The sequence below is a fragment of the Canis lupus genome, chromosome 3, assembly GCF_048164855.1.
Source record: "Canis lupus baileyi chromosome 3, mCanLup2.hap1, whole genome shotgun sequence".
Taxonomy (NCBI): domain Eukaryota; kingdom Metazoa; phylum Chordata; class Mammalia; order Carnivora; family Canidae; genus Canis; species Canis lupus.
Window position 1 is genome coordinate 34,486,026 of NC_132840.1, and position 19,177 is coordinate 34,505,202.

Below are 19,177 nucleotides of genomic sequence, written 5' to 3' on the forward strand. Positions count from 1 at the left end.
AGCTGAGGGGTGGCTCTGGGAAAGTCCCAGGGGTGGGGGCAGCCTCCCCAGCCTCTACAAGGCAGTTACCACCTTGACTCCAGCCCCCACTGGGGAGAAGTCTTCCCCCCTCTGGCTGTAATTCCACAGTTAGGACTTCATACTTTTGACTTAAGGCTGAATTTTCTGTTACCACGTGGATGCCCCAGGTGGAGGTAACACATTGAACTTGGCTCATGGAGAAAGAGTTTAGGCTTGATCTGAGAACACCGTGGGTGGGAGCTGGGGGAGGTGAGAAGACCCAGGAGAGAATGCCATAGACTGGTGGGCATGGGACGGAAGAAGGCAGAGAAACTGGAAGCCAGGCTGGGTCTTTATTTCAAGTCCCCCTACCCTACCCTCACCCAGAGGGAGAAAGGGGTGATGAGGACGAGCATTTACTGGGGGACTACTGGGGCTCAGGTGTTATGATCCTATGTGCATTATCCATTTTTTCTCCTACACTAATCTTATGGATTGAATATGAAGACTGACGCTCAGCATGGCGAGGTTACTGCCCATGTTCACACCACTGTTGAGAGACCGAGTGGTTCCAAATTCGGGTCTAGCTGCCCACAAAGTCCTGGATTTGTGCATTATAACTGGGCATCAGGACATTTAGGTTGTTTTCGTTGGACTTTACCAACTCCTAGGGTAGGGGCCTAAGTGGAAATGGGATTAGGGAATGAGAAACAGGAAGATACGGCTTCATTGAGTGATTCATGGCTCAGAAATATCAAATTGCAGGAAAAGCAAAATTGAGAGGATCTGGTATGGATTCTGACTACCGTTTCCTGGGGCTTTACAAACATTATTTTGGATTCCCAAATAGTCTGAATTAACATGCCAGTAAGTGAGGATAATGATACCTATCTTGAAGAGTTGTCATCGATCCGTCCATCCCCCACTCCATGAATGTTTCTGAACCTCCCCTGTGTGCTAGGCCCTGTGCCATGTGCTAGGAAAACAGGGGTAACAAGATAGGCAGAGACTGACTAAGCCCATTTCTTAGAGAGAAGACATAAAATGAACAGAGTGATCCTCTAGGACAGAGTTAGCACGTGCAGAGAGCACTTCCACCCACATTTGAGGGTCCCAGGAAGACTTCCTGGAGGAAGGGACACCTGAACTGGCATCTAAAATGTTACATGATAGCCAGGGAAAGTGATGGAGATTTAAATGGAGAAGTTTACAGGAAGAGGAAGGAATATTTACAAAGGCCCCAAGTCAAAAAGGAGGCCAACACATCTGAGAAGTTGAGAGTGGTTCACGTGTGGGAGTGGGGAAGGGAATGGTTGGTGCTAGAGAGATCAAGGCCCGCTGTGGCCTGAGGCTCTTAGTAAAAGCAACACAGCCACCATGCTGTAGACCAGGATGCCTGTAGACCAGTGGCCTACCCATCAGTTATGTGATAATTACTTTGGGGTGGAGTGAAAGGGGGAGAACTTGATAAATGTCTAATTTCTCAGCCCCCTCAGAGGTGCACAGTGGAAGCCCAGAAATCTGTCTTATAAAAAAAAATAAGAAAAAAAAAAACTTTAGCTACACCCCATCATTTGAAAACCCATGAGGAGTCACAGAGGGGTGCTACAGGGGAATGGAATAGTTGGATCGGTATGCATTTTTTCTTTGTCTGAGAATATCTTTATTTCCCCTTCATTCTTTAGGCATAGTGTTGCCAGATTTAGACACAGTTGACATCTTTATGTCTTTCACTAAATTTGGGTCGTTTCCAGCTATTACTTCTTTGAATGTTTTCAGTACTCTCTCTTCCTCTGGAACTCTAAGGGTGTTAGATATTTTATATTGTATCACAGCCCCTGAGGCTCTGTTCACTTTTTTTTAGTCCATTCTCTCTGTTCAAATTAAGTAAATTTTATTGATCTGTCCTTAGCTCACTGATTTTTTTAAAGATTTTATTTATTTATTCATGAGAGACAGAGAGAGAGAGAGAGAGAGAGGCAGAGACATAGGCAGAGAGAGAAGCAGGCTCCAGGCAGGAAGCCCGATGTGGGACTCGATCTCGGAATTTCAAGATCATGTCCTGGGCTGAAGGCAGGCGCTCAACTGCTGAGCCACCTAGGCGTCCCTAGCTGACTGATTCTGTTCTCTGTCACCTCCACTCTATTATTGGGCTGGTCTAGCAACTTAAAATTTTTTTCAGTTGTGTCTTTAAATAATTTCTATTTTGATTTCAATAATTAAATTTTTTATAACTTCTATTCCTTTGCTGAGATTTTCTAGTTTTTCATTTGTTTCAGGAAGGTCAGTAATTGCCTGTTGAAGCATTTTCACAACGACTGCTTTAAAATCGTTATTGCAAACTCTGATCTCTGATTCACTCAGTATTGGCATTAGTTATCTTTTCCCAAATGAGATTTTCCTAGCTTTTGGTATGATGGATAATTTTTTGATATATCCTTGACATCTTGGACATTACGTTAAGAGACTTTTGATCCTACTTAAATCTATTTTAGCTGGCAATCAGCCTGTCAAGATGTACAGTGTAGGTTCTGGACTATTTTATGGACTGTAGTTCCAATGATAGCGGAGCCTTGGGAGTCAGAGCCTTGGGATGGCTTGGCTCTTCTGGCACTGCTGGAGCTTTTGTTCATTCTTGGTGGTACTGCCTGCAAGGGCAAGACAGTGCTTCCCTTGGCCACCTATTGTCACTGAGAGGCCAGGAGCTGTGGGACCTGGTAAATTCTCTGCCACTGGATGGAGAGCCCAGAGATGCAGGGCTCTGCTGGCACTGTGCCTGCAGGTGGATTGGCCTGCTGGTCCCTCTGATACGGAAAGAGGATTAGAGCTCCCCATTGGGGGTCCACCTCATTGGGCTTCCCTTTTTCTGGTCCTTTAGCCAGAGGGAGCAGGCTTTTTTCCCTTTGTATGTGTGTATTTACACACATGCTCTTGACAGATGTGTGGCAGGCCTATCTGGTGCCCAGTCTGGGATATATGGAAGATAAAAAGAAAACGCTGGGGAACGCACTCAGTGTGATCCCTCAAGTCCTGACGTTCCTAGCTAATCCACTGCCTTCTTCCTAGCTTTCAGAGTCCTTTTATGGCTGTCAGTTGAATCATTTCCAGGATATTTAGTTGTCCCTGGAAGGAAAGATCAGGGAAAAGTGAGTCTACACCTTCTTGCCTGGTACATGCATTAAAAAATTGTGGCACAATAATCATAGCATAAAACTCACTGTTAGTGGCAAATAGTACCTTCACAGTGTTGCATAATCACAGTCATTATCTTGTTCCCATTTTTGTCACTCCCAAAAGTAAGCCTGTACGCAGCAAGCAGTCACTTCCCATTCTCTTCTTTCCCCGGTCCCTGGCAACCTCTATCTGCCTTAATCTGCTTTGAGTCTCTTGAGATTTGATTATTTTAGATATTTCATATAAATGGAATCATCCAATATGTGGCCTTTGTGTCCAACTTCTTTCACTTTGCATGATATTTTCAGTTTGTCCTTAACAAATATCAGCAAGTGATTCTTTTTTGTGGCTGAATAACATTTCATTTCATGGATATCCATCCACCAGTTCACGAACATTTAAGTTGTTTTCACCTTTGACTTTTGTGAATGTGCTACTGTAAACCTTTTTTTTTTTTTTTTTGCAAGTTTTTATTGGAACATCCATTTTCAACTCTTTTGAGTATGTAGCTAGGAGTGGAATTGCTGGATCATTTGGTGATTCTGTTTGACTTCTTATACTACCACGTTGTTTTTACAGACACTACACCATTTTATATCCTTATTAACACTGTTTGAGGGTGTCAATTTTCTATATCTTTCTTTGCCAACACTTGTTCTTTTCTTTTTTTGAAAAACTTTTCAACTTTTTGTTTTAAAAGTGATCTCTATGCCCAATGTGGGCCTCAAACTCATGACCCTGAGATCAAGAGTCACATGCTCTGCCGACTGAGCCAGCAGGTGCTCCTTGTTATTTTCCATTTAAAAAATAATAATGAGTATAAAATAATGTCTCATTGTGGATTTGATTTGTATCTTCCTAAGGGTTAATGATGTTGAGCATATTTTTGTGTGCTTGTTAAATTTTTGTGTATCTTCTTTGGAAAAATATCGTATTCAAGTCTTGTTTGCCCATTTTAAAATTTGATTTCTTGCCTTTTTGTTGTAGAGTTTTGAGAGTTTTTTAAGGGCGTCTGGGTGGCTCAGTTAGCAACCAACTGTTAATCTCAGTTTAGATCTCGATCTTAGGTTGTGGGTTCAAACTTGACATTGGGCTCCACACTGGGCATGGAGCTTACTTAAAAAAAAAATATATATATATATATAATATAATATAATATAATATAATATAATATATAAAATCTTTAAAATAAAATCTTTATTTTTTTAAAGATTTTATTTATTTATTCATGAGAGATACACAGAGAGAGAGAGAGAGAGGCAGAGAGAGAAGCAGGCTCCATGCAGGGAGCCCGACATGGGACTCGATCCTGGGTCTCCAGGATCACACCCTGGGCTGTAGGCTGCGCTAAACTGCTGAGCCACCAGGGCTTCCCTAAAATAAAATCTTTAAAAAAAAGATCTCCCTGTCAACTCTTTCTTTCTTTCTTTCTTTCTTTCTTTCTTTCTTTCTTTCTTTCTTTCTTTCTTCTCTCTTTCTTCTTTCTTTCTTTCTTTCTTTCCTTTCTACTTTATTTTATTTTATTTTTTTTTTTAATTTTTATTTATTTATGATAGTCACAGAGAGAGAGAGGCAGAGACACAGGCAGAGGGAGAAGCAGGCTCCATGCACCGGGAGCCCGATGTGGGATTCGATCCCGGGTCTCCAGGATCATGCCCTGGGCCAAAGGCAGGCGCCAAACCACTGCGCCACCCAGGGATCCCGGTCTACTTTTTTTTTTTAAGATTTTATTTATTTATTCATGAGAGACACACACAGAGAGAGGCAGAGACATAGGCAGAGGGAGAAGCAGGCTCCCGTTGAGGAGCCTAGTGCGGGACTCGATCCCTGGACTCTGGGATCACCACCTGAGCCAAAGGCAGATGCTCAACCACTGAACCACCCAGGTGTCCCCAAAAGTTCTTTATATATATGTTCTGGGTATGGGACTTATCAGATATATGACTTACGAATATTTTCTCCCATTCTGTAGGCTGTCTTTTCACCTCTTTTTTTTTTTTTAAGATTTTATTTATTTATTCATTAGAGACAGACACACACACACACAAAGAGAGAGAGAGAGAGAGAGAGAGAGAGAGAGAGAGAGAGGCAGAGACACAGGCAGAGGGAGAAGCAAGCTCCATGCAGGGAGCCCAATGTGGGACTTGATCCTGGGACTCCAGGATCACGCCCTGAGCTGAAGGCAGATGCTCAACCACTGAGCCACCCAGGCATCCCTCTTTTCACCTCTTGACAGTGTCTTTTGGTACACAAGTTTTAAATTTTGATGATGCCTAACTTATTTTTTCTTTTTGTTGCTTGTGCTTTTGATGTCATATCTAAGAAACCGTGGTCAAATCTAAGGTTGTGAAAATTCACCCCTGTTTTTGTGTAAGAATTTTATAATTTCGGCTTTTAGATTTAGGTCTTTAATCTTTTTTGAGTTAATTTTTGTATATAGTGTGAGGTATGGAATCCAATGTCATTTTTTTTGCATGTTGAAACCATTTGTTGAAGAGACTATTTTACCTCCATTGAATGGAATTGGCATCCTGGTAAGAAATTAATTGACCATGGGTACACATAGGTTTATTTCTGGACTCGCAGTTCTATTCTATTTGCCTGTATGTCTATCCTTATGTCAGTGCCACACTGTTGAATGCAATTTTAAAGGAGGATATTTGCAGCTCAATTTGGAAATTGGTTTGTTGGGAGCAGTCCCTAAACACAGGTGTCTTAGGCAATGAGATCTGTGCTAGGGTCTGGCAGTGATGATTGAGATATGGGGAGATATTTGGGAGCTTTTCTGGAGCCATCGGTGGCAAAACTCAGCCCAAATTGGATGGAGCAAGTAGGAAAGAGAGTAGAGGATGATATCATTTCTAGCTTACATAGTAGTGCCAGTTAGTAGAAATGGAAGAGAATAGGAAGGTCTGACTTAGGGGAAAGATAGCAAGTTCTGTTTTGGATTCTCTAGGTATAAAGTGTTCCAATGTCGGATGTGTGTTTGTCAGGGTAGTGTGATCACATGCTTACAAGTACTTAACATATTCTGGGCCAATAAATGTGTTGTCAACGAGGCACTGGAAGATCCAATGATAATTACACCTCCCAAGAGCTCCCACAACCCCTGCTCAAGGCCTGGAAGGGCTCACTGAGGAGAGGAGATGGAAATCAGTCAGTGGTTCTCTCAGTCTTAGGATTAACTTGCTGTTTTATGGCTGTTCTTCGCCCTCCCTCTTTGGGACTCCAGGGCCTGGGAAGCAAAGGCCAATAGGTAGCTGGTAACTATTGAGTCAGTAATGAGCCCTGTTGGCTCCCCTGTGTCCCATCCAAGCCCCTCGACAACCACCACTCTTCCCAATGCAGAATGTCCCTTTGGTGGAGGATAAGATATGGGCTGTCCCAGTCACTGGCAGGCAGCTCGGAAGCCTTGCCTGTCTGTTGCAGGATGAAAGAAGAGCATGAGGGAACAGGAGAAAAGTGGGAGAAATCTGTTTTTTCTCAGGGAAGAGGGAGGGTCAGCCAGGGTTGAGACCTGTAGCTTTCTGCCCAGTGACCTGATATTGTGCATCTGCTATGTCAGAGGGGTAGAGATTGTTCTCTTCCACAGCCCGAACCACGTAGACCTTCCAAAATCCTACATGAAGCCTCAGAGGCTGCATCCAAGGCATATTTTTCCAGGTTGAAAATGCCTCTCTTTGATAACTATGGGGTGTGTGTATATGCCTGCACGCGCGCGCGCACACACACACACACACACACACAAGTGGGAGGGTCATGAAGGAAAGATCTAGGGGTTTTTTCGAGTCTGAAGACTTTTTTAGGCTCTTCTTTAAATAAAAGAAGACAGAATTATGAATACAAAATTATGGTATCCTTAGAAAGGGATTGTGTAGGCAAGGAGTCCCGGAGTTTTAAATTTCATTAGCTTCCAGGTCAAGTCACCTCTGGTGCTGATGGTAAGTGGACATTCCCTGCTTCTGAGGCAGGATGCAAAGCTGTACATGATCTGTTTGCTTGGAATGAGGGCAGCTCCCACTGGGCTCTGAGCACCTTATTCCTTTCTGCCTGCAGCGCCTGGCAAGGAGTAACAGAAGAGTGGCTATCATTTAGAGAGGGCCTTCAGTAGGCCATATTTTTAGTGCTAGGCACTGAAGCCACAACCACTGTGGGTGGCAGGTTTTATGCTTCCCATGTTAGAGATGAGCTGGAGGAGGGCCAGAGGGGAAAAGGTCTCTTGCCCAAGCTCACTCAGACTAGTAAGAAGTTGAACTGGGATGGAATCCAGAACCATATGACTCCAAATCTATGGTCTTTCCAAAGCTGAGCTATAAAGATGTACAGCAAAGTTTGTGGAATGGGTAAATGATTTAGTGAATGAGTTAGTGTATTAATGAATAATAAATAAGTGATGAAATGAAATAAATGAGTGAGTGAAGAAGAAATAACTAGCAGGGAAGGAATCTGGAGAAGGGTATGCCCAACTTCTGGAAGACCCAGACTTAACCCAGAGCCTGGTTCTTTGGAGAAACACTAAAGAGTTGAGAGGTGGTGGAATGGAGTGGGGAAGGGAGTTTGGACAGGCTAGACAGGTGAGAGGAGTGTTAAGTCCAGACACAGAAAGTCCTCTTAGGTTGCTAAGGATTGGGGATACTGTCCTGAAGACAGTGGAAAGCCTTGGAGGAGGAGTTCAGGTGGATGAGTAGCATAAAGAGATGGTCTTGGCTTCCCTGAGGGTCAGTAGGGTGGATGACATTCCTTTCTTTGACCTTCAATTCCTTAAGTATATAATGCAGCAATAATATCTAACTTCAGGACTCTGTGTGTGTGTGTGTGTGTGTGTGTGTGTGTGTGTGTGTGTGTGAGGCAATATGGTTAGCAGATGTGCGTGTCTGGTCTGTGGACTTTGCTCAGGAAGCATTACAAAAACACATGTTACCTGACTTGGTCTTCTGTGTCTCCTCCAGAGGCCCACTCCTGCTTAAGAACACCATGAATGCAGGTAAGCCGTCCCAGTGATTCCCACAGGGAGAGGAGCCCAAGTGTGAAAGATGGGTAGGGTTGTGGTGGGGGGGCGGCTGGGGGGCTCACTCTGCAATCAGATTGCTGTGGTGAGGCAGGCTCTGGTTTTGAGTACTGCTCCAGGGTCTCCTTTATGTAGCCTCCTCATCCAGAAGAGGCAAACTGTCCAGGGCAGTGGGTAGTTCTAGAAATTTAGACTGGAAGTAGGGCAACCCCTAAGGAGCGTCCTCCTTCCCCTTTTCTACCTTTGTCTAGTATTTACAGGCTTCCCACTGGGTGCTGGAGGTTGGGGATGTCCCAGGGACTAAGCTACGCATAGTTCTTGCCACCTCTCCCAGCGGCTAGACCATTAAATGGGGAGTAAAGTAGGATGAATATTTTGCTGGGAGGAGTGGGCTTGGCAAAGGACAGTGGGAGGAGGTTCCAAGCCAAGGGAATCGCATTGTTGAAGAGTTGAGAGGAAGCATGGCGTGGTCAGAGAAACCCAGGGGATATGGCTGGCCCGAGAGCTCGAGGGAACAGCTGTGTAGATGGGGCTGGACAGGTGAGCTGGGCGCAGTCACGAAAGACCTGGAAGTCATGCAAGGGCTTTCATCCCGGGGATAGTGGGGAACCATGGAAAAGTTTTAAGCATGACTTAAAAGGTGAAGCATGACTGAGTTTGCCTTTTTCCCGCTCAGGAGCCTTGTGGGGAGCTCAACAGTTGGCTATTGGAGAGAAGGGAGCTGTGGCACTGAGAGACCACCAGGCCAGGCATGGCCCTGAGCCCAGAGGCTAGTCTGGTCCTCTGTGAAAGCTCAAAGACGACACCTGATCTCAGCTTCACCGAGGCCCCAGATTTCAGCTCCAGCACCATCTCTGGGCCCCACCTGGACATGAACTTTGTTCCCCTTATAAACCCAGCCCTGAATCCTGGCTCAGTTCTTGTTCCAGACCTCAATCCAACTCTGAGTCCTGTCCCAGAGGAGGCCCCTGGCCTGGCATCTGGTAACACCCCCAGCCCTGATGACAGCCAGACTGTGGGCCCTGCCTCCCTCCAGATCATCACTCCTCACTCTGGTGAAGCCTTGGGCCTGAGTTCAAATCACATCTTGAAGCCTAACTTGCAGAGGGCCCTAGGTCCAGCCTCAAACCTCGTTCTGAGCCCCAGCGCTACTGAGGCCCATGCTCTGGGTTCAGGGAGTCATTCTGGGCCTGATGCTGAGGAGGCTTTCAACTCACTCTCAGGCAAGATTGCTGATTTGGGTCAGAGTAACTCCAACCCTTCCAGGTCTGAGGCAAATCCATTTATAAGGCCCTATTCAAGAGAAGCCCTGGTTGTGGGCCAGTGTGTCTCCAGGCCAGGCTCGAAAGCACTCCTTATTCCTGCCTCAAACTCCTCTCTGGACCGGGATTCCAGCCAAATACTTGGTGTGGGCTCAAGAAACACCTCCAAGCTGGACCTACATGCAGCTTCAGGTTCTGTTGGGACCCTGATCCCAGATACCAATGAGACCATCACTGTGGTTTCACATAAGATCTCCAGGTCTGTCTCAAAAGGAGCCTTTGGTGCAGCCTGGAACACGAGTTCCAAGGGAACCATCAATGTGGCTTCAAATTGTAATCCCAGGTCTGACTTGAACATGACCATCACTCAGGCCTCATGCTTGACCCTAATTCCTGGCTCCAGTGACGGTATCAGCCTGCACTCTAGTACCCATGGACCCAATTCCACCCTTTCTCCACCCTCATGCATGACCCTGATCTTGGCCTCCAATGAGACTCTCAGTCTTGGCTCCAGCCTTATCTTCAGTGACACCTCCACCCTGACATTGAGCAGCCAGCAGGATTATTCTGAGGACAACAGCATCCATGCCATACCCTTGGATGAGAATCTGGAGAGTTGGGGCGAGATGGTCAGCCCTGAGACGGGCCAGTTTCCGCTGGGGTTCCCCACCTGTAACATCACAGACAAGGACACCACAGCCTTCCAAAGCATCCCAGAGGGTGAGTACAGCAAGGGTGACAACCCTAGAGAGGGCGCTACCCTGGAAGAATTTTGTATTCAGACTCGTAGGACAGGGAGGCTAGAGAAAGGAAGAGGGGAGAGGAAGGAACAGCATACAATGGACAGGATGCAAAATATTAGTATACACAAGCAATCTAGTGCTCAGCCTCTGCTTGCTCTGTGACTTGGGACAATCTACCTAATCTCTCTGAGCTTCAATTTCCCTAACTGAAATATCTCCATATCATAACGATTTTATTATGTCTAAATTATGAGTCACATAACTATACATTTCTTTCAAAATGTACGTCTCTTTCTCTCCAGTTAGATTTCAGGCCTGGCTTCTCAGGTTCAAATCTGACCAGTGGAGCAGGCAGGTTCTAGGCTCAGCCAGCCTCTGTTGAGTGTTTGACATCCTCACTTGGGTGAAGCCTTGAAGTCCTGTCTGGAGCCTGCTCCTCACTTACCTGGGATATGCAGGAGTTCTGTGAATTAATCCCTTATCAATTTTTGATGTTGTAAACATCTTTTTCCAGTCATTTATATCTCCAGATATTTTTTGTTTGTTCATACACCAATTCCATATTGTGATTTTTAAAAATAGACCATGGCTTTGTAAACCTGTGTTTTCAGAGGTGCAGTATGTATCTGGTAGGGTGAGAATTCCTCTTTGATGTTTTTAGAATTATTCTGAGGACAATAGCATCCACACTGTGTCCTGAAGTGTATTAGTAGACCCTCTTTCTTCCATATACATTTTATTTCAAAAGAAAAAAAAACTTTTAAAGATTTTATTTTATTTATTTTTAAGATTTATTTATTTATTTATTTATTTATTTATTTATTTATTTATTTATTTATGAGAGAGAGAGAGAGAGAGAGAGAGGCAGAGAACACAGGAGGAGGGAGAAGCAGGCTCCATGCCGGGAGCCGGACGTGGGACTCATCCTGGGACTCCAGGATCGTGTCCTGGGCCAAAGGCAGGCACTAAACCGCTGAGCCACCCAGGGATCCCAAAAGATTTTATTTTTAGGTAATCTCTACACCCAATGTGGAGCTCAAACTTACAACCCTGAAACTAAGAGTCACATGCTCCATCCACTGAGCCAGCCAGGAGCCCCTTCCATGTGCATTTTATTTTATTTTATTTTTTCCAAATATGCATTTTAGAACATATTTGTCTTAAGTCCTCAAAAAGTCTTTATTGGGGGATTCCTGGGTGGCTCAGAAGTTTAGCGCCTGCCTTTGGCCCGGGGCGTGATCCTGTCAACCCGGGATCGAGTCCCACGTCGGGCTCCCTGCATGGAGCCTGCTTCTCCCTCTGCCTGTGTCTCTGCCTCTCTCTCTCTCTCTCTCATGAATAAATAAATAAAATCTTAAAAAAAGACTTTATTGGAATATTCTTAATTTATCCATCTATTCAAGTTTTCCTTTTATAGGATATATTCTTTGCTAGAATTTAAAAAATTCTCCATAAAGGTCCAGTGCTTTTTTTTTGGTAGGTTAATTCCTAGATACCTTGTAGTTTTTATTACCATCACGAAGCATATCTTATCTTCTAATACAATTCTAATTTTGTGCTGGTGATGCTGATGATATAGAAGAATTTTATGCAAGTTGGTTTTTTCTTTAAGCAGCTGTATTGAAATGTACAGAACCATAAAATTTATCCACTTAAAGTATAAAATTTAATGCTTTAAAAATATACAGTGTTATGCAGCCATCACTACAGTCTATTTTAGAACATTTTCATCACCCCAAAAAGAAGCCCTATACCCCTTAGATGTCATCCTCAACCCATGACCCCCTACCCCAGTCAATCATTAATCTACTTTCTGTGTCTATAGATTTTTCTACTTTGGACATTTCATATAAATGGAATCATACAATATGTGGTCTTTTGTTTTTTTTTTATATGTGGTCCTTTGTGACTGGTTGCTTCTACTTAGCATAAGGTTCTCGAAGTTTATGTTGTATTGCGGATCAGGACTTCTTTCCTTTTTATGACTGAATAACATTCCGCATTTTGTTTACCTATTCAACAGTTGATAGATATTTGGGTTGTTTCTACCTTCTGGCTATTTTGAATACTACTACTATGAACATCCATGTATAAATTTTTATATGGATATGTCTTCATATCTCTTTGGTACATACCTAGGAGTAGGATTGCTAGGTCATATGGCAAATCTGTGTTTAAGTGTGTGATTCAATGGCATAGTCACACTCACAGTATTGTACAACCATCACCACTATTTAGTTCCCAGACTTTTTCATCACTCCAAATAGAAGCTCATACCATAAAGCAATAGCCCCCCTAACCCCTCTCTCTCCAGGCTCTGCTAAATTCTAATCTGCCTTTTTTTCTCCTTGAATTTACCTACTCTAGATATAGCACGGAAGTGGAATTATGTTATATTTGACCTTTTGTGTCTGGTTCATTTTGTTTACCATAATGTTCATTTCTGCTGTTGCATGTATCAGTACTTCATTTCTTTTTATGGTTGAATAAAATTCCAGTATGTGTACCACATTTTATTTGCCCATCTACCCATGGATGGACACTTGGGTTGTTTCCACTTTTTGGCTATTGTGAATGATGCTGCTATTATAAATTGCAAGTGCCCGTTTGAATTCTTATTTTCAATTCCTTTAGATATATACCTAGGAGTGGAATTGCTGGATCATCTAGTATTTCTATATTTAGCTTTTGGAGGAACTGCTAAACGATTTCCCAGAGCAGCTGTACTATTTTGCATTTCTACTACCAATATACAAGAGTTCTAATTTCTGCACTATTAATCTCTCCTTGCCAACACTTGTTATTTTTCTCTTTTTGAATATATATACACATATATTTTAAGATTTTATTTATTTATGCATGAGAGACACAGAGAGATAGAGGCAGAGACATAGGCAGAGGGAGAAGCAGGCTCCATGCAGGGAGCCCGATATGGGACTGGATCCCGGGACTCCAGGATCACGCCCTGAGCCAAAGGCAGATGCTTAACTGCTGAGCCACCCAGGTGTCCTGAAAATGTTTTTACAATAGATATCCTAAAGGCTATAAAGTGGTATCTCTTCATAGCTTTGATTTACATTTCCCTAATGATGACCGATATTGAACATCCCTTCATGTGCTTATTGGCTGTTGTATCTTTGTGGAGGCCGAGAAAAATTAAGGCTATCCCACCTGAAGTTTAGCATTAGGACAAGTACAGCCATCTTAGGCCCCTGTGAATAAGAGCTGAACTTTATGGGAAAAACTGCAGAATGTCCTCAACGTCCTCGGCAGGTAATCCCATTTCAGAAAGACAACAGAGCCCACGCCCATGGTAGAAAGTCTCATATTAGAATGAGAACAGAGCTCAATGCCCTTGAAAGCCCCACATCAAAATGTAAACAGAACTTGGAGAAATTCTTCCACCCCTTCTGAAAATCCCCTAGACCAGCCTATAAAAAACCCAGCTGTAACCCACTTTGAGGTCCAAGTCCCTGCTCCGCCGTGTTGGGTATACTTGGACCCAAGCTCGAGCTTGCTAATAAACCCTCGTGCACTTGCATCAGTGTTGGCTCCTTGGTGGTTTCTCGGATTCGCAATCTTGGGCACAACAATCTTCTTTGGAGAGATGTGATGTATAATCAAGTCCTTTGCCCATTTTCAAATTTGGTGGTTTGTTTTTTGTTGTTGTTGAGTTTTAGAAGTTCTTTATATATTCTGGCTACTAATTCCTTATCAGATATATGATTTGCAAATATTCTTTCCTATTCTGTGAGCTGTCTTTTCGTTCTCTTGATAGTGTTTTTTTTTTTTTAAGATTTATTTATTTAAGAGAGAGCAAGTGCATGCTTGCATGAGTATGAGAGGGGGAAGAGGAGGGAGAGGGAAAAGCAGACTCAGCTGAGCTCTGAGCCACCCACGACTCTGCAATCATGACTCAAGCAGAAATCAAGAGTCCGACACTTAACTGAGCCACTTAGGCTCTCCAATACTGTTTTTGATGCACAAAAATTTTAAATTGTAAAAAATATTTTATTTATTAATGAGAGACACAGAGAGAGAGGCAGAGACATAGGCAGAGGGAGAAGCTGGCTCTATGCAGGGAGCCCGATGAGGGACTCAATCCCGGGACCCTGGGATCATACCCTGAGCCAAAGGCAGATGCTCAACCACTGAGCCACTCAAGGGTACCCCCAAATTTTAAATTTTGATAAAGTCCGATTTTATTTTTTCTTTTATTGTCTTTTCTTTAGTGTCATATTTTTTTATAGAAGATCTTTTTTTTTTAAAGATTTTATTTATTCATGAAAGACACAGAGAGAGAGAGAGAGAGAGAGGCAGAGACAGGCAGAGAAGCAGGCTCCATGTGGGACTTGATCCGGGGTCTCCAGGATCAGGCCCTGGGCTGAAGGCGGCGCTAAACCACTGAGCCACCCGGGCTGCCCTCTTTTGGTGTCATATTCATGAAATTATTGCCATATCCAATCTCATGAAGGTTTCCTCCTATACTTTCTTTGAAGAGTTTTATAGTTTTAGCTTTTAAGCTTAGTCTTCGAGTCATTTTCATATATAGTGTTAGGTAGGGGCCCAACTTCATTCTTTTGCATTCTTTTTCCCCATTGAATGGTCTTGGCACCCTTGTCAAAAATCAACTGACCACATATATAAGGATTTATTTCTGTGCTTTCTATTTTATTCCATTGGTCTATATGTCTGTCCTTATGCTAAAACCACACTGTCTTGATTATTATAGCTTTGCAGTAAGTTTTGAAATCCGGAAGTGTGAGTCCACTAACTTTTTTTTTTCAAGATTATTTTGGCTATTTAATGTCAATCTTTGCTTTTTATTATTATTTTTTAACGTTTTCTTTATTTAAGTAATCTCTATACTCCATGTGGGGCTTGAATTCATGATCCTGAGATCAAGAATTGCATGTTCCTCCAAGTCAGCCAGGTGCCTCCAATCTTTACTTTTTAAAAGGAACATTTTGTCTATTTCCATTTTTAAAGATATTTATTTATTCACTTATTTGAGACAGAGAGAGCATGCACACGTGGGTGCAGGCTGAGGGAGGAGCAGAGGAAGCAGTACAAGCAGACTGCCCCAGAGCATGGAGGCTGAGGTGGGGCATCCCAGGATCCTAGGATTACTACTGAAGAGTCAACGGCCAACCAACTGAGCCACCCAGGCGGGCCTTGTCCATTTGCATTTTTAAAGACAACATGTTTTCAAATTGTATTAGCCTCTTAAAAACTTTGCCAAGATACATAACACGTATCAATGAAATATGTAAAGTGTACAACTAATCTCAAGTACAGCTTGATTAGTATTTACATATGTATACATGCTGGTAACTACCACACAGATCAAGACACAGATCTTTGCCAGCAGCCGAGAACCCTCCCTTGTGACCTTTTCCATTCAATACTCTTCTCCTGAGGCAAGATCTCCCAACCTTGGCAGTACTGACATTTTGTGTTAGATAACTCTTTGTTGTGTGGATGTGGGTTTGGACAGGGGAGCCAGCTGCTAGCATTGTAAGATGTATCCCTGGACTCAACCCAGTAGATCCCAGTAGCACCACCGCCATTTGTAATAAATGTTATGTGGAGGGTCACCTGGGTGCCTCAGTGGTTGAGTGGCTGCCTTTGGCTCGGGGCGTGATCCTGGGGTCCTGGGATTGAGTCCTGTGTCAGGTTCCCCACAGGGAACCTCTTTCTCCCTCTGCCTATGTCTCTGCCTCTCTCTGTGTGTCTCTCATGAATAAAGAAATAAAATCTTAAAAAAAAAATGTTTTGTGGAGAGGTACTTCAAAACTATGTAAATATTTCATTCCTCATCAAACTTTCAATTTATTCATGTACTTGTTTATGTTAGTATAGACTCATGATTTCTTAGGTTATTCAATGAATTATAATCTGTTGCTACCGTTATTTATTGTGATACTCAAATCATCCCCAATTTGACCAGTGGGATCCCTTCAAGTAAGCTTTGTGTTCCTTTGACATGTCCCCATCATTCTTTGAGCTCTCTTCCTAGCTTTCCAGTACAAGATATCTCAGGCTTATTCTATACTTTTCTGCCCAAATCCCAGACTCAGCCACTTCTCCAAGGAGATTTGTTCCTTCTAGTGGAAAATGGTACCCACCCAGAAGACAAGATAACTGGAGCAAGCCATGTTAACTACTATTGGTGTCTCTGCTTCTATCTATTGGCTCCATCCTCCAGAAGCCTCTGGTGGCTGAGGTGGCCCTGAACCAAGTTCCGGGCACTCACAGGCCTTCAGAAGGAGAGAGACCCATTCTCTTTTGGGTTCCCCTCAGTGCTCTTGAATAAAGAGTTCTGTTGGTCCTGTTCAGCCAAGTGCCCATCTCTGGGCCAATCACCGGGGCTGGAGGCATGGGATGCTTTTATTGGCCATGCTTGGGTTCCAGGCCCACCCCTATCTGAAGAAGGGGTGATGGATGGGCTTCACCTAGCTACGTGGAAAGGGTAGCCCACAGGGGAGAAGGGCCTCTTTCTTTAGAAGAACGATGAGGAAATCTAGGGCTGACAAAACAGGTATCTACTATAACAAATCAGAGTTTAATTACACATTGTGATAACAGCTGAAAGAAAAGAGTAGGATGATGCTCAAGAGGGTTGTACTGAAAGCCTCCTTTACCCTGAAGATCTAGGAGGCCTTTCTGAGGAGTGGCAGGCAAGTGAAGATATGAAGAAGGGGATCCCTAGCTGGGCAGTGGGGTGTGGTAGCAGAGTGGCCCAGGTGGAGGAGATCACCTGTGCAAAGGCCCTGATGAGGGGGCAGGTTGCCCTGCGCCAAAGGCAGACAATGTGGCCAGAGCATGGTGAGAGGAGTGTAGCAGGAGGTAGCCCCCGGGGGAGAGGGCCAGGGGACACTGATCCGGTAGGGACTTAAGGGCATTGACGAGAATGGTGGCTTTATGCTCAGTGGATAGGGCGCCACTGAAGGTTTTCAGGGAAGAGAGCTCAGTGTGGCTGCTAGGGGAATAAGGACTGGAGGGGCCCTGTGGGGGAGGGGAAACAGGACTGAGGCACCAGCTCTATACCCACATCTTTACCTTCCTTCTTGTTTCCTCCTTGAAACTATGACATTCAGGAGCCTTCGATGAAGTGGCCTCCTGTTTGGTGAAGGTGCCAGGGAAGAGAGACAAAGACAGCAAGATGGCTCTGGTATGCTTCCTGCCCCACCCCCAGCTGACTTTCCTGGGATGCCCCGCCCCCCTCCAGTCCCATTGCTCCCTGTATCTCTGCCCAGCTCTTCTCTTCTCCTTGGGACTCATCACCAGCTGGTGTACACTATACTTTACTAGTTCATCTTGTTTTTTTTTGTTGTTGTTGTTAGCCTCTCACACTGGAATGCATCCTCCATAAACCAGGGATTTTTTTTTTTTTTAAGATTTATTAGAGGGAGAGAGAGCATACCAGTGGGGGGAGGGACAGAGGGAGAGGGAGAAGCAGACTCTCTTCTGAGCAGGGAGCCAGACGGGGCTTGATCCCAGGATGCTGACCTGAGATCATGACCTGAACCAAAGGCAGATGCTTAACTGACTGAGCCACCCAGATGCCCCTAAATCAGGGATTTTAGTCTGTTTTATTCACAGCTCTGTTCCCAGCATCTAGACTGAAGTACATCATAGGTGCTCAATAAAGATTTTTAAGTAACTGAATCAATTGTGAGAGGATCTCTTAAAGATGAAGAAAGGCAGTAAATGGCCCTTTTCAGGACATAGTCCCAAACCAGGTGTTGCCTTGGGAGACCAGAGAAAGCTGGCACCTGTAGGACTTGGTGAGGGCCAGTAGGGGCCTACTGGACAGGCTAGTGGACATGAGTGCGAATACACTTGCTGTGGGGGAGACTGGCTGGTGGACAGAGCCTGGAGGTGGGATTCACCCAAGCCAGGCCATGCAGGAGGGAGGTCCTGCTCTCAGGCTGCTCCAGTCCCTGGGGTGTCCCAGGGTGGGGCATGGGGAGAGAGTGACAGGACTAATAAGAGGTCTTGCATTTTGGGAGCATACCAGCCCATGACATCCCTCTGGCTGTCCACCTTGCTCTTGCCAAGTGGCCTTTCTCTGCTTCTTACACGTGCCATGCTCCTTCCTGCCCCAGGGCCTTTGCACTTGTCTTTTCTGCCAGGAAATTTCTTCTTAGCTACAAAATGGGCATAATAAAGTTTGAATAAGGTCTGTGTTAACGTATGCACAGCACTGAGCAAGGTGCCTACAACAAATAGGGTTTATTACTGCAGTCATTCAACAAATTTTGTTGAGTCCCTACTACATGCAAGGGATCATTTCAGGCAGTAGAAATACAACAATGAAGTAGCATTCTAGTTTGGAGAGATAGGCGGACCTTCCCCTAGTTCTTCACATGGTTACCTCTTTTATTTTTTCTTCAGTGCAAAAACATGTTTTTTTGTTTTTTTGTTTTTTTAATAGCATAGGGACAAGACCTGTGGGCAGAAAGAATAGTTTATTTTTTTATTTTTTTATTTTTTATGGTTACCTCTTTCTTGTCATTGAAGACTCAGCCCAAATATCGACTCTTCTGAGAGGTCTTCCATGACCATTCAGTCTACTAGCTATCCCTCTATCATCACTTTGGCAGTTTAAGATACCAGTTGTTACGTAGCAAACCACCCCAAAACTTAGTGGTCTAAAAGCTCACTCTGATGGGGAAATAAGGACCAAGGGGCCCAATTTCTCATGATACTGAAATTTTTGAAAATTTAATTTTTGTTTAATTTTTGAAATTTTAATTTCTGTTTAATTTAATTTATACCATGTTATAAGTGAATAAGTATTATATTAGTTTCAGGTGTACAATGTAGCAGTTCAACATTTAGGTACATTATTACCAAGTGATCATCAGGATAAATGTAGCTACCATCTGTCTAGCTACCATCTGTCACTATGCACCTATGCTGTACGTTGCATCCTTGTGTCCTAATTATCTTATAATGGGAAGTTTGTACCTTTTAACCCCCTT

At 43.8% G+C, this 19,177-nt stretch overlaps 1 protein-coding gene across 5 annotated transcripts in view; it reads left to right on the forward strand.

Moving 5' to 3' along the window:
* The window catches only part of MROH7 (maestro heat like repeat family member 7), a 55,257-nt gene that overhangs the window by 108 nt on the left and 35,972 nt on the right, over positions 1-19,177 (forward strand). For 4 of the 5 annotated variants that reach the window (XR_012028107.1, XM_072820340.1, XM_072820342.1 and 1 more), the window contains exons 1-4: positions 4-194; positions 8,124-8,158; positions 8,859-10,164; positions 17,288-17,361. Coding sequence is in view for 4 of the 5 variants with exons in the window: in XM_072820340.1 (XP_072676441.1) it covers positions 8,934-10,164; positions 17,288-17,361 (1,305 nt within the window). In the remaining variant the exon portion in view is untranslated. Of the gene's footprint in view, positions 1-3; positions 195-8,123; positions 8,159-8,858; positions 10,165-17,287; positions 17,362-19,177 lie in introns of those variants that run through there. The other variant, XM_072820341.1, reaches the window with a different exon arrangement.